Source organism: Leptopilina boulardi, unplaced genomic scaffold (genome assembly GCF_019393585.1).
Source record: "Leptopilina boulardi isolate dan_hultmark-lab unplaced genomic scaffold, ZJU_Lbou_2.1 LbouV2_341, whole genome shotgun sequence".
Lineage (NCBI taxonomy): Eukaryota > Metazoa > Arthropoda > Insecta > Hymenoptera > Figitidae > Leptopilina > Leptopilina boulardi.
Window position 1 is genome coordinate 2,698,741 of NW_026137909.1, and position 16,435 is coordinate 2,715,175.

At 28.7% G+C, this 16,435-nt stretch overlaps 1 protein-coding gene across 5 annotated transcripts in view; it reads right to left on the reverse strand.

Annotated features, from left to right (window-relative positions):
- The window catches only part of LOC127285678 (synaptic vesicle glycoprotein 2B), an 86,563-nt gene that overhangs the window by 4,206 nt on the left and 65,922 nt on the right, over positions 1-16,435 (reverse strand). For all 5 annotated transcript variants that reach the window (XM_051311809.1, XM_051311808.1, XM_051311811.1 and 2 more), the window contains exons 2-8: positions 7,013-7,204; positions 5,271-5,330; positions 5,105-5,188; positions 1,435-1,759; positions 1,136-1,257; positions 718-956; positions 154-598 (exon numbers count right to left, since the gene is read on the reverse strand). In XM_051311809.1, coding sequence (XP_051167766.1) covers positions 154-598; positions 718-956; positions 1,136-1,257; positions 1,435-1,759; positions 5,105-5,188; positions 5,271-5,330; positions 7,013-7,049 — 1,312 coding nt within the window. In that variant the 5' untranslated portion in view covers positions 7,050-7,204. The remainder of the gene's footprint in view (positions 1-153; positions 599-717; positions 957-1,135; positions 1,258-1,434; positions 1,760-5,104; positions 5,189-5,270; positions 5,331-7,012; positions 7,205-16,435) is intronic.

The window sequence follows — 16,435 nt, forward strand, 5'->3', positions numbered from 1 at the left end:
AACGGACATGTCTAAGAACGTTATTAGAACAAAGAACATTTTGTGCCTAGCGGGTATTTTAAAAACTAATAATGCAAAAAGAAGAGTAAGTAAAAAGTATCAAATGAATGTTTTTTTCAGTTAACCATCGTGAAAAATGATGTACATAATTACCTAAAAAGAACTTGCGTCCGAGACGATCCATTCCAAGAACAGCAACGATATTTGCAGGGATGGCAGACGCTACAGTAATAAGTGATTCCATGAAAACCGATGCGCCGATTTCATCTGAGCAAAAGTTTTGATCACTATGCGAACCATGATTAACGACATACTCAGTTACTTTGCAGATAGATGCATCCTGATTTGGATGTTTTATACTATATTCATCAAAACGATTGAATAATTCAGGGAACCACATCATTAATCCATAATAACCAATATGAAATGTGAAATTTATTGTTATCGAGATGAGGGTAAAACGAAGAATAGGTGAAACAAAAAGCTGTTTACTATTATCCATTATATCGCCTAACATAATTTTGTACTTATTTTTCTCAGTAATCTCTTTTTTAACTGAACCTGGTTTCTTGAAGTCATCTAGAATCAGTTCTTTTACCTGAAATTCAATGTTTATTATTAATTAGTTGTTATATTTTGCTTCAAATTAAACTTAAGCAAAACATAGAATGAATTAGATTTTACAATTTTTAATAATGAAAAAGAATATTAATGTACCATGTAAGTTTCGTGGCTTTTGCCAGTGTTGATAGAATAAATACTACGAAAAATGTCTAAGGCTTCTTCATATCTTCCACGGGATAGTAGATATTTAGGAGATTCTGGAAGTAGTAGAAGCAGTCCAGCCACTACAAAAGAGGGAATAGCGCAAATCAGCAAAAAGATTCGCCACGAGTTATACGTAAATGACGATCCTGTAATGCCAATGTCGTTGGGAATAATTAACCACGCTAATCCTGCAATGTAAAAAAGTATAAAAATCAAGTAAACATTAAGGAATAAGTATATATGAAAGTGTTTACATTGTTTTCTTATTTGTAATTAAAATTGTTAGATAACTTTGTATCTGATACACTTTCCAAGATAAAAAAGATATTAGAATTTAATCCTAATCAAAAGCAAAAAAAGAAATTACCAGCAACAAAAAGATTTCCCAATGTCCAAAATGCTGCCATAAAGGAAAGCATGGATCCTCTTTTGGCCTTTGGCTGGAACTCCGCAAAATATGACCAGATAACTGGTCCACTGCCACCAAGGCTGAAATTGTAAAAAAGTGTTTTAGAAAAAATTAATTACTGATATAATACGGCAATCTACTTTCGGAAATTAAGAGTTTCTTTTTCAAGTTGTATTAAAATTTTACAAGTGACCGAAACATTAATTTTATGAATTAAAAATGATTTGAAATAAAAGAACAATATTTAAAATACTTACGCAGCTCCATTTAGAAACCGGAAGAACATAAATAGTTCGTAAGACTGGCTAAAGCTAGAGGCAACAATACATAATGCATTCATAAAGGATATGGCGATAAGGACTTTGCGACGACCTAATGCATCTGCTACTGAACCCCATGCATAGGCCCCCGCCATCATTCCTATGAAAATTATGGAATTGAGCCATCCTTTGGCCTGAGTATCGAGCTTGAGATCACATTGTGCACTCGGTAAAATAAAGGACATGGAAATCACGTCCATTTCTTCACTCGTACTAACGAAGCCACATACTGCCAGCAGGAAGTAGTGAAACTTGCCATATTCTAAAAAGAAAAAAAATTATGAAGCACCTATTTGTTATTATGTTATTTTAGTTTTATAACGCAGCAAATTATGTAATTGAATTAAATAGCATTTTAGACATTATTTACTTAGCAGAAATAAAATTGTACGATTTGTTAATAACGCAAAAGATAGCAATTAATTTTTTGGGTGAGCATTATTACATTTCTACTCTTCCATGAGGGAATGTAAAATTATTGTCTATAAATATGACGACTACGTTAAAGTCTATGGCATTTTAATTGATGAAAAAATTTTAGTCACTCCGAGTGAAATTGGTAGAAAAAATGACGACGAAAAAAATCCTGATAATGAACTTCCTGCATTTGTTCCAGAACAAGAGGCATAATCGTCATTAAATAAGTTGAGATCTTAAGCATTTCGCGCTGAAGTTGATGACAACTTTTTTTCGTCTCTAACAAGAAGCCAGCAGAAAGATTCGTTATCTTATACCTTGATCACATACTACGCCAAAATATAATTGTTATATGTAATTAACGATTTTAGTGTGTATAATTAAAGAATATTTCGATAAATCACTGTGTATATTTTACTATTGTTGTTTTGTTGTATTTGTTGTGTTGTTCTTTGTTGATTATTTATCGAGACAGCCGATAATCAAGATTGTATTCTGGTAAGTTTGATCAGTCATATTATTTTCTCGCTTTCAATTGCTCGCAAACTTTTCTTTTATTTTTCTATCCTTCACTGTCATTACGGAGATCTCATAATTTGTCTTTCTCTCGCGAGTCGAACCCGTGTTTTCTCTTTATACAATAAATTTAATAAAATTATTAAAATCTCGCGCAGGATTGTCACAAACACAAATTTGATAATTTTTTCTCTATAAATATAAAAAATTGTCAAATAATCTTCGAATTGGTAACTGGTTCGGTGATCAATGGAATGGTTTAGAAATAGGGATAAAATGTACAAACTTAAACTGTAGTAATTAGCGACATATACTTTATCAACAGAAATCTAACTTATTATAACTTCAAACCTGCTTCGGCGCTATCTACTACTTAATTACTATACTTTATAACTATATTTCAGAATTAATAAACAATATTTTATGTTTGTTGTTCAATACATATCAAGAAACTAATAAATTCTTAGGTAATTCTTCCAAATAATTGACTCAAATATTCCACTTTAAAACTGGATAAAGCTGAATCTTGCAAAATAATCAATTGGCTTGCAAAACCTGAAACAAAAAATTCAAAATGATTCTTAATTTTATAAGTGATGTTATCGTCCATACGTCAATTGAATTACAAAGTTGATGGTATAATAATAGTTCATTTGAAAAACAATAAATCATAAAGCAGTATTGTCTTTAATTGTAAGTGCCATTATTTTTTGCTATTCAATAAAAAATTACTAATGACGTTATGGACCATAAGGACACTTATAAAGAATAAAAATCTTTTTCAACTTTTCGCTTGTGACTCTTCTGATGTTAAACAAAAGAAAGGAAGAAATAATATTTTCCATTTAAAAAGTAATTCCTTTATAATGTAAATTAATGTTGATTTTTGATTAATTCTGTCTGTTTATTGTATTATTTTCTTATATAAAATCCTATACTCTTCTGAAAGTTTCTACTTCTATACTTCGAACTCCTGCTACGTATGCGTTCATTATTATCATCCCTTATCTTTTTCTTGTTTTCATACAGTTAATCCTCCTAAATGACGGATCAGCCCGAAATATACACTACTTTTTTGATTTTTCATATTGACGGGTGCCTACGTCACAGAAAATAAGGCACCTTTTCTAACTTAAAATAAGACTTCGATTCTACTGTGTACTGGATATAATTACTGTCATAATTATTGGGATAACTACTACCCAAGCAGAAAAGTCGGTGGTGTTACGATGCTTACGACCGGCATGATACCGGCCCGGTGGTAAAGTCGGATAAAAACCGGTACCGGCACCGTGGTACCGGTCCGGATGTTCAATGACGACCGGCATTACACCGGACCGGTGGTAAAATCGGACTATAACCGGTACTGAAAAAGTAACCGGTCCAGCACCTGCCCGGTACCACATGTCAATACTGTTTTTATACCGGCAACGGAGTTATGACGGCATCAAAGTAAGTACCGGCCCGGCACCGGCCCGGTACTACTATGTAATACCGTTTTTATACCTGCAATGGAGTTCTGTCTGCTTAAAAATTAGTACCGGCCCGGTACCACTTGTCAATACCGTTTTTATACCTGAAACAGAGTTATGTGTTTTGCCGGCATTACATCAAGTCTTTTCCGATTTAATATTATAGAATTTTGATAATTTAATAAGATATTAAAATTAATTTCATGCCACCGCGTTTCTGAAAGTTTTCTCTTTAAAGCCAGTACCGGACCGGTACCGTGCCAGCGGTTTATCTTTTGCCTTCGTCCCAACGAATATTGTTATAAATGTATGTATAGTACTAAATAATTATTAATTTTGCCATTACATAATTGAAATTGACTTTTAGATAAGTTGTTTTCTATTAATTTAGAACTTTTTGCAAATGGTCCTGGTTTCAAACTTTATAAGCGCACTTTGCATTTACTTCTCATAAGCAGGTTTAGGTTAGCGGATGTGGCGTCGACTTTGCAGTCCAAGGGTCCTGAGTTCAGTTCCACGTTTCTTCAGATTCTCTGTTAATTATTAATAATGATTCATATGTTTCAGCATTCTCTTTAGTGTTTACAATTAAATTAAATAATAATTCATACTGTTTAATGTTTAATAAATATGAAATGTGTTGTTAATAAAATATACTGATCTGACACCGCGCCAGCATAACGCCGGCAGAAAATAAACAAAGTATTTTTTTTAGCATCGGCCGGCAGAAATGCCGGTAGTGTGCCGGCAGTAAACCGGCATGAAAATACTAAAAACAAGAACAGGGCCGGTACCGGGCCGGCGATTTACCGGCACCGGGGCGTATATTTCTCGGGTTATCATTGTTGACTGGATCGGCTCCGGGCCGGCGAAAATGCCGGTATCACGCCGGCCCTGGCAAGTCCGCCGCAGGTACCGGCCCGGTACCATGCCGGTTGTCGATTTCTGCCTGGGTAGGATTATTACTGGAATAACTATTTCAGTAATTATATCTAGTAATTATAATTAGTAATTCCAGTAATTATTTTTACAAGGGTGGAAATTGGGACAAGCACAATATACTAATAATAATAATTTATTTCTATTTCGCCATCTCGGCATCGTGGCGGAGATGGGAAATATTTGTACCGTATTTGCATTGTATATTACACTTATTACTGGGTTTGTATTAAAAAAGAAAATAAATTAATATTCAGACTTACCGGCTAATTCGATGGCTTTCTCAAAATCAGCTTTTATGAAAGATCCTTTTTCGGGGTCTAGGGTCTTTCCCTTGGACCCAATATCTTAAAAATTAAACAAACATTATAAATATCAATTTAGTCAAATAAGAATGCTTATATAGAAAAGAAAATTTGATAAACTTACGTGCAAGTTCTAAGTCCTTGGAACTGCCACCGTTAAGGCGATCGTCTTTTACATCACACTCTGTAGATTAGAATAAGAATATATGGTAATTAAAAAGGAATTGTTTGAACTGATCATTTCCTTAACATTGTATTTCGGTTTCTTGAAATGATATCGAGCGGCAGAAAACCATTTCCTAATCGCTTCCCCAATTAGTTGGAAATGATTTCAATGTCTGTTGAAATGATCGTCAAACATGTAAATTTACTATCGTGCACAGTAGTTTTCCTGAACGTCTAGGGTTGGGTAATAAATTTTGGAGGTACAATAATGTTACTCACGATAATAAATTAATATGTTTGATGATCATTTTAATAAGCGAACATTGCAATAATTTCCAGAATACTTTCCAGTTGAAAATTACTTTATAAAAAATTCTGTACCCAAAATAACAAAATTCACTTACTTCTTCCACATCTTTTCTATTCATTTTCAATAACTGTTTATCCTTCATTCCTTTCTTCTTAAATCTCAGTAGTTTTGGTTTTTTTACTTTCATATTTATCCTGTACAGGATCTTGTAAAGGAATTTTCAACAGAGCTAAGAAGCGATTAATAAATCATTTTCTGACACCATCATTTCAGAAAACGAGAATGCAATATTGAGGAAATTGTCAGTGCTATACTAAGGAATTGTGTTAAATTAAACTTTATTAAGTAAGTAATGTGCCCATTAATTACATATTAATTAAAATTTAATTTAACATAATTCTTCCACAAATCAACTAATTGTATGTAGTGACTAATATATCAGTGTTTATCATTTAGTTGCAATATTTTGCTTCAAATCAAACTTGAGCGATACCAAAACAAATTTGGGTTTAAACAATGGAAAGTTAAAAGCAGCGTTTATCGATATTAACACTACCTTTTCTTCTGTAATTAAAAGGGATATTATGGAAGCTATTGAAAAAAAACTGAGCAAGGGTTGATTGAGAGGTTATAGAAGTTTTATAAAGATACGAGAGAAAGGGTTAAAGTAACGAAAAACTTAATGGATGTTGTTTAGTTAGGAGGAAGAGTTCTAACAGGCATTAGCGGAAGTGCTCCAGAAGCCAAAAAAGTGACAGTCCTAGGACCCAACTGAAGAGGAATAAAGGTCGTGGTTTCAGTCACCGACCCAACGGAAGCGGACAGGCTGGAGAAAGTGGGACGTATAAGGATTAGCTTTATGGATTACCCAATAAAAAAAGGATGATAGTCATTCGGTGCTTGGCGTACGGCCATATAGGAAGAGTTCGTAAGGCAGCGGACAGATCGACTGCGTGCTTTAAGTACGGTGAAGTTGATCATAAGTTTGCAAACTGCAGTAGAAGCCCAAGCTGCTTCTTATGTAGAGAAAAGTATAACGATAAGGCGAACATTAGCCATATCACAGGCATCCGAAAATGCATGTGTCAGTCTTCAGAACAACCCTTGAGGAGTCCAAGAAGTCTCTCGCACGAACGAAGAATAAATAGGCCAGAAAGATCGGCAAAGGTCGCAGGGATCGCAAGATTCCAGGGACCTTCACCTACAAAGTTTAAAGCTTGACAGCAGTTGCGTAGTTTGAGGATTAGTCCAACCAAAAGGTGTGGTTTTCAATGAGTCAACCAGAAGAAAAACGGTCATCCCAATATAATCTCGAAGCACCGAAGGGGTTATAGATTAAGATACATTTAAAATTAAGGCCTTTGAAAATTGAATATTAGAATAAAACTTACTATGATTATGCTTTGTGTCAAGTTCACCTTCTACCATCCTACGATGTCTGTGCGATATAGATTTGACTTTTCGCAGAACACGAGTCGAATTCTTAGACTTTGTTAATCAAAACTTAGCCAAATCTAGCAGCTTGATCGGTATTGTTATTCTCTTGTTGACTGGCTAGCCTAAGATCTGTACTCACTGAGAAGCTGAAATATAAATGCAATAAATTTATTAAAATTAATTAATCATTAAATTTTTCACATTGCGCATCTTACTTTTTAATTTATGTATTCGACATTTCGCACTCTATTTCCGCATTACGGATTTCACTTTCCGCTGAATACAAATTTAAACTTATTTTGCTAAAATTTTAAATAACAAATCTAATGTTCAAAACCTTGTTCTATTTGAATCCGCTACGTTTAATTTTGTAAAACTAGCATCGGATTCGTAATCAGCAACTTAAAAGACCCATCAGGTGCAAACTTTTAGGTTAATTCGATAAATTTTTAAAAAATCTTCCGCCACATTGAATTCGACATTTTGAATTTCTGAAAAATAACTTCTGATATGTTACAGCAGCAACCCAAAAAAACACCCGGGAATGAAGTTTCAAGTAAAATTAGAGCAATTTCTAAAAATTTCGTAAGAATTTTGATTTTTTGAATTAGCATTTGACAGAATTTATTTTTTTATACGAATTTTTACATAACAAAATTTTTAGCTACCGAATTTTTGTTTGGCAGAATTTTTATTTCACAGTCATTTTCTTTACATGACTTTTTAAAAAAAATTTAAATCTTTCTGTCGATTATTTGTTCGGTCAATTTGTAATTTCGGACAAATGAAAATTCGGCGTCTTGAAAAATTCTATCAATTAAAAATTAGTAGAAATTAAAATTAGGACAAATTAAAATTCGGTGTCTTAAAAATTCGGTGAATTGGAATTTCTGTCATTTAAAAATTCTATATTCACATAAAATTCGATTGAAGGAGAATTCTATTAAATTAAAATTAGCTTAAATTCAAGTTTTTTGAAATAAAAAGTCATGTAAATTAAATGACTGTTGGAATAAAAATTCTGCAAAACAAAAATTCGGTAGCTAAAAATTTTCTTATGTAAAAATTCGTATAAAAACGAAATTCTGATAAATGCTAATTTGAAAAATCAAAATTCGTTTAAAAAATAATTGTTTCTGATAAAATACTTTAAAATAAATATTTTAATTAATGATTTTTATATTCAAAATTCACTTAAAATTTATTTTTCGCAATTTAAAAAAATTAATACTCATAAAAATTTTTTTAAAACCTCAGTGTTTATATATAATTAAAATACATAAAAAAAGCAGTGTTATCTGGTTTCTGGTTCAGACAACTTTTTTTTTTTGATGCGTAATTTATTTATCAATTAATTGGCATTGGTAATATATAGTAAAATATATATAAAAAAAATATGTGTGAAGAAATATATTTTGATCTCGCTATTTTGTGATAAAGACTGTAATAATAGTTGGTATTAAATAAAATTTTGATAATATTACAAAAAATTGTAAACATTGAAATTTTTCAATCTGATGTGATCTGATTAGCGTGTGGAAATGAATTAAATAACAATAATGGCAAAAATCTTTCTAAAAATAGGAAAAACATCAAGTTTAAAAACGTTTAACACCAGGCGAGTGACCAGTAGACCTTGGAGATAATATCAGTTCGAAGGACTTTAAAGAATAAGACTTATTCATTAACAATATGCGACTTTAACTATACTCGTCTGCTTACTTAACTCCCTATTAGAAACAATTATATGCACTATATTGTCTATTAATATGATCCTGTTAACATTTTTTAATTCTCGAAAATAAGTATTTTTTTTTCACCTTTTATAGAACAAATTCACAAAAATTATATCAAAATAAATAATTATGTAAATTTATGAGAGTTACTTTTTTTTCTGATCAATTATTATTACTAAATTACAATTTTTATTGGATAGTATAAAAAAAAAAGTTTTTACATCCTGAAAAAGACTTAATTGCATGGAAATATAATTAAATGCATACAACTCATTTCATATCTATTTATCTTTTAAATATTCATTTTAGTAAATTAAACATTAGTTTCTTTTTTATTTCAAGCAGGAGGAATATAGTAATCTTGGCATCTGTATGTAACAACACTTGCAACTTGCGCAATCCAATGCACCGTATATGATTTATAAGGTAAACCGGGGTATGTTGATTAAATAATAAGATAAGTAATAAATCAACACTGAAAAAAAGAGAATACTATAACTATTTCTGAAGCGTATGGATAGAATTTTTTGTCTTATTTTTTAATTTTTTAACCAACTGGACAATTTTTTTCTTTCTGTTATTTTTATTAGAAAGCTAGAATTTTTTACAATATATACATTGAAAAAAAAACAGATTTTGTGTTTGCAACAAAATCGTTTGGTTAGGCAATTTTGATTATTGTAACGAAATTTTGGTTGGCTTAAACAAACCCAGATAGCACGGAAACTTGCAGCAAGCTGATCGTGCAAGCTTGTCGCGCAAGCTTGTCTGAGCTAGCGAAATGTCCCACCCAGGGCAAGCTTGCCGTGAAAGCTTGCTGTAAGCTTTCAAGGAAAGGTTGCTGCAATCTTGCCATTAAAGATTGTTACAAGATTGCTGCAAGCATACTAAGAATGATTGCGCCAAGCTTGCCGTGAAAGATTGCTGTAAGCTTGCTACGTAAGGATGCAGGAGAATTTTAACAAGCTTCTGGAAAGGTTGTTGCAAGGTTGCTGCAAAATTGTATCAATTTTTAAAAAAATACATTTTAAATCTAAAAAAAATTTATTTGTTTTCTAAATTTGAAAATCCTTGTGACGTTTATTATTATTAATTATGTCCTGTTTATTTTCATTTGGAAACTTAACGAGAAAATTTTCGAAACAAATTTGAGGGGACTGGGAATTGAACCCGGGTTTGACAGACACTAACCAATGACCCTAACCGAGAACCTACTCGGCCAACTATCAGAGAATAAAAAAAATCTTGCTCTTCACCCTCGACTGTTTTATTGACTGTTATATTTTTTTAATTTATTTTTTGGTATTATTTTGTACACGGAGAGAAATCTGCTGCGATTTTTGCTTGGATGAGTAAATTACTTTAATTACATGGCACGACACTTGCATTTTTAGCATAAATTCAAGTATTTATTGTAAAAATAGTTTCTAAGCAAAAAACACAAGTCACGGGTGTTAATTTTGCATGAATTTCACATAAAAACTGCAAAGGGGACATGCCATAAAAGTATTAGATCCTCTCTTATAAAATTTGCAAGAATGCCATCTGATTTTCAGGTGGAATTTATACAACACAATCTTACCTCCGTATACACACAGCATTTCACACACACAATCATTGTATGCTGGTGATTCCGATGAACGGAACGCACAATGCGCACGCTCGTGTTTTACTATGCGTTTTTAACCGCGAAATTTAAAATAATTTTATTTAAAATTTTTTTAAAAATATTTGTTGCCAATAAGTGGTTGTTTATTAAAAAGTAAAATAGAAAAATAATAAATAAAATCGAATTATTTATAATGCATACATTATAAATAATTCGACTTTATTCTCGATTTATTTATTAAATAAAATAAAATTTAATTTATCCATAGATAATTTTCTGAATATATATAATATTTTATTAATATTTAATTAATTTCATATATTAATTAATTAAATTAAAATTATTAATTAATGTAATAAATATGTAAATATATAATATTAATACTATATTGGTGATTATATTTTAATATTTAATATAAAAATAATACTCATACCCATAATATAATAACAAATATATAAATACAATGAATAAATATAATTATAAATTTATACAAATGTAATTAATATTAAATTTTTTAATTGTTTTTTATTTTTAATAGATTCTGTTTTTAAAAGAACAAATAACATTTTAGCTAATAAATATTTAAAAATTTTAGTATTTAAAATTTTCTATTTTACTGTTTAATAAACAATCACTTATTGGCAACAAATATTTTTAAAAAATTTTTAAATAAAATTATTTTAAATTTCGCGGTTAAAAACGCATAGTAAAACACGAGCGTGCGCATTGTGCGTTCCGTTCCTCGGAATCACCAGCATACAATGATTGTGTGTGTGAAATGCTGTGTGTATACGGAGGTAAGATTGTGTTGTATAAATTCCACCTGAAAATCAGATGGCATTCTTGCAAATTTTATAAGAGAGGATCTAATACTTTTATGGCATGTCCCCTTTGCAGTTTTTATGTGAAATTCATACAAAATTAACACCCGTGACTTGTGTTTTTTGTTTGATACACTCCATTACATTAAATACATGAATTCATATTTAAATTATTCCAGTCTTAAGCTAAAATGGTATCGAAAAATGACTTATGAAATTAATAAAGACAGCACAAGCAAAAATCGCAGCAGATTTCTCTCCGTGTATATAATAAAATATTATAATTAAAATATAATAAATAATTAATAATAAATAAAACAATAATAAAAAATAAATGAAAAATATAATAAAATATAATAAAACCTAATAATAAATAAAATTAAAAAACCAAAAATATAAAATTCAAAAATTAATTACAAAAAAAAATTAAAAATATTTAAAAAAATATAAAAAATTAATTTAATTAGTTAAAAATTACGGTATATTGAAAAAATAACGGCAATTAATACGAGAAATTAAAATGATAAATAAAGTAAGTATATAATAAGATATATAAATATATTATTAAATTAACAAATGTTTAATACATTTAAAGAATTTTATTCATCTTTTCAATAAGTATTTTCATATTTTAAATAAATTTCATAAAATATAACAATAATAACATTGATTAATTAACAAATAAAATAGAAAACACAAAATTTCTATTTAAAAGCATTTTGAAAAAGCCCACCGTTTTTCAAATCATAAAAACAGTCGAGGGTTAAGAGCAAGCTTTTTTTATTCTCTGATAGTTGGTCGAGTAGGTTCTCGGTTAGGGTCTTTGGTTAGGGTCTGTCGAACCCGGTTTCAATTCCCAGTCCCCTCAAATTTGTTTCGAAAATTTTCTCGCTAAGTTTCCAAATGAAAATAAACCGGACATAGTTAATAATAATAAACGTCACAAGGATTTTCAAATTTAGAAAACACATAAATTTTTTTAAAATTTAAAATATATTTTTTAAAAATTGCAGCAACCTTGCAGCAAACTTTCCAGAAGCTTGTTGAAATTCCCCTGCAACCTTACGTAGCAAGCTTACAGCAATATTTCACGGCAAGCTTGCCGCAATCATTCTTAGTATGCTTGCAGCAATCTTGTAGCAATCTTTCATGGCAACATTGCAGCAACCTTTCCTGGAAAGCTTACAGCAAGCTTTCACGGCAAGCTTGCCCTGGGTGGGACATTTCGATAGCTCAGACAAGCTTGCAGCAAGCTTGCGCGGCAAGCTTGACAAGCTTGCACGGTAAGCTTGCCGCAAGTTTCCGTGCTATCTGGGTAATAAATAAATAATAAAATAATTATAAAAAAGATAAAATGAAAAGAAATAAGGTAGAATAAAATTTTTAATTTTACAAAAAAAAAATGTTGGTTTGATCAACCGAAAAATTTTATTGACCTAACAAAAAAAATTGGTTGAGCTAACCAAAGATTTTTGTTATGCCAACAAAAATCACTCAACCAAATTTTTTTGATTGACTTAAATAAATAGTTTGGTTGCTTAAATACCAACAAAATTTTTTTGTTCGCCCAACTAAATTATGATTGCTCTGACTAAACATTTTTCTCAGTAATAGAAAAGATGAAAGTGAAATAGCAATGGATTTACAAGAAAAGGTTAAAAAAAAATATTTTTATCCTAGTTTTTATAATTTTTCGAAATCTGATTGAAATCTTGTTTGAACAAAATTCAAGTTTAAAAACTTATAGATACGTCATTTTTTCCCAGATTTCCGGTTGGTTAGACGCTCTGAATATTATACATTAATTATTATTATTATTATTATTATCATTTATCTTAAAATTGTTTAATATTAAAAATTTTGTTTTTTAGACAATTTTAAACAAATAAATTATTATAATTATTTATCAAAAAAATTTGTAATGAACTTTTGAAAATCACAAAATGGATATTAATAAGAGACAAATTTCTCAAATGATTCAATGACGAAAATATGAAAGTTAGATTTTTTGAAAAACCATAACTATTGTATAAAAAAAGTGAAGAAAATTTCGATCAATATGTTTTCGAAAAGTTTTTTCCTGCTCTTTCGAATGGTGTAAAATTTTTTTTTTTTAATTGAAAATTTATCCCTTTTATTGATAATAAAAAATATATATTAATTTTTTTTTTAAATTCAAAATTTAATCCTTTCTTGAAAATAAAAAATAAATTTTTATTTTTTTTCAAAAGGACACTTTTTTTCCTTTATTTTATGCTTTAAAATGAAGCATAAAATGTACATTTTTGATATAAAAAAAGGGGGATATTATTTAATTTGAATATTGAAAATATACATCTTAAGCTTCATTTTAAAGAAAAAAAAGAAAAAAAAGAAAAAATATCCTCAATATTCAAAAATATTTTTAATTATCAAAAAAGGGCTAAATTAAAATATTTTTTTTGTACCATTCAAAAGAGCAGGAAAAAACCTTTGGAAAATGAGAGGTTTCAGGTGAAACGACAAAGGTAAAAAAAAAAAATGTTCTCCGCGATCACGCTTAAACTTAGGGCATTTGCAGTACTCATAGATTTTAATTTTTGGTAGAAATATTTTTTCATTTAGTCCAATATTTTCCAAACGAAAAATGGGATAATACTTAGAATCTCTTCAAGAGGATCTGAGGTAAAAATTCTCATGTCTAACTTATTTTTTTAAATTTTAATTAAGCTGAAATAATTAGATTTCGGATTTACCCCGGCTGACCCTACATCGCGTAAAGGGTCGTTTTTTGAAAAAAAAATTAAAAAATATTCTTTATTTTCAAAAGAGTGTTAAATTTTGAATTTTAAAAAAATAATTAAAATATATATTTTTTGTTTTCAAAGAAGGCATAAATTTTGAATTTCTTTGAAAAAAATTAAAATATATTTTTTATTTTCAAAATATTAAAAAAAAATTTTTGTACCATTCGAAAGAACATAAAAAAACCTTTCGAAAACAAATAAGTAGATCCAATTTTTTTCACTCTTTTTATACAATAGTATAATATTTATATATTTTTAAAAAATCCACTGTTCACATTTGACAAGAATTTTAATCCTCTTCCCCCTCTATAGTTTTTGATAAAAATTAATTCATTAATAACATTCAAATTAATACCGAATTAATTCAAATTAATACAATTAATATTGAAATTAACAATATGCACGAAAATTTCCGTAGTTATATAAAATTAAAAAAATTAGTCAACAGTCAAAAATTTCAAAAATTCACTTCTTTTTTTAAGCGAATCACTTTGGCTTGCAACGTTTTGCAACTTAATCCGGATTATTCGAATCATTTTTTTTTTTTTTTTTGGAAATAATAAGGAAATTGGAATTATTTTTTGTTACCTAAAATTGGGTAGTAAAGTACGATTTCACCTCAAAGATTGGGGTAAAAGAGTTCGAAAAAAAATATCCAAGAAAAAAGAACAAAATTTTTTTTTCCAAATTACAAAATTGTCCAAAAGAAAAATATCAAATTTCCAAAGAAAAAATAAAAGAAAACTATATTTGGGAAAAAACTACAATTGAAAAAAAAATATTTCAGAAAAATAATAACTTGGAATTGGAACTTTTGTCTCCATACCTTAAAGTACAACATTTGTACTTTGGTATTTTCAAACTTATCAATAACTTTCACTAGATTTTTGTCCACTGGGAATATAATTTTTATTTTGTGATGTGAAACAAAAGAAAAATTTCACAAATTAAATTGTTAAATAAAAAAAAAACACTTTTTTTTTAAAGATAAAGTAGAATACACTAATCTGCATTGATAACTGTCGGATTAAAAATAAATTTACAATTCGAATATATTTTTAAAGAAGATTATTTTTATAATCATAATAATTACCCTGATTTTTAAATATTTTTTTAAATAAATTTTTATCAAAAAAATTCTTATTAGAAACTTCATAAAATTAATACGTACATAATAAATTAATATATTACCTGTCTATGGACACAGTTAAAAAGATAATTAAAATAGTGTCTATATATTTATTTTGTAATTTAAAAAAAAAAAATAATGACAGAATGAAGAAAACACGTTGGAGATATATTCACAAAAAACTTATTAGGTATATAGAATGAGTATGAGAGCCGCGACGTGAATTTATCTACTGACACTCATCACATCAACTAAAATGTAGAATAGTATATACAAAGTAAAAATTTGGCAACATCATATACAAAAAATTGTCATTTGGCAACATTGCATTTTTCAAAAGGAAAGATACTTAAAAATGCATAAAATTCGTGTAATTTTGGTAATTAAGTTGCCGTCTCTGTAAGTACCTGAAGCAGCGACCCAGTACCGCAATAAAGTAATTTACCCGCTGCGTTGAGGTCTAATCCTAACAATGAGGAAAACATATATTTCTCAAAGTTATTAAGTTTTAAATAATACGTTTCTTAAAACCATTTGCCGCTATATTATTCTATCTAATTGAAAGTTTTTTTTAAAAATTAAAAATACAATTTAAAAATTTTAATTAATTTTGTTCTAAATGGAAAAAAAGAGATAAATATTTTTTCCATATTTTGATTTTAATAAATATATTTAATGCTGTCTCAAAAGCCCATGAATTTTTTACATATATTTTGTATTGGAAAAAAAAATACTTTTTTGTAGATTTACTGTAGAATCATTAAAAATCAACATTTTTCGACAGGACTACTATACTTTTCTTTAAAAATATTCAAATAACATACAATTCATTATTTATAAAATTTTTATTGTTTACTATTTCTTAAAGAATCTCAAAAACTTCCAAAAAACTGAAATATTAACTGAATAAAAAATTAAAACTGAAATTACTTACTATTAATTTTATTTTGATTTCTCTACTGAAATTTTTTATTCTTAACTAAAATAAGTAATAAGCATGCCAAACCAACATATCGTCGACTTTGACTTCTTCGATTTGGCTCAAATTTTTATACCTTTTTGTACCCTACAAAAAAAGAGCTTTATGGTATTTTTTTGCAAATTTTTTCATCAAGCTTTTTACGAGATATAAATTTTTCAAAATTGGAGAATTTTAATTTTTTATTTTTGAATGCTCAACTGAGAAAAAAAATTTAGTGTTTGCAACAAAATTGTTTGATTAGGCAATTTTGGTTCTTGTAACCAAATTTTGGTTGGCTGAAACAAAGTCGTAGAGTTATCTTAACCAAACATTTG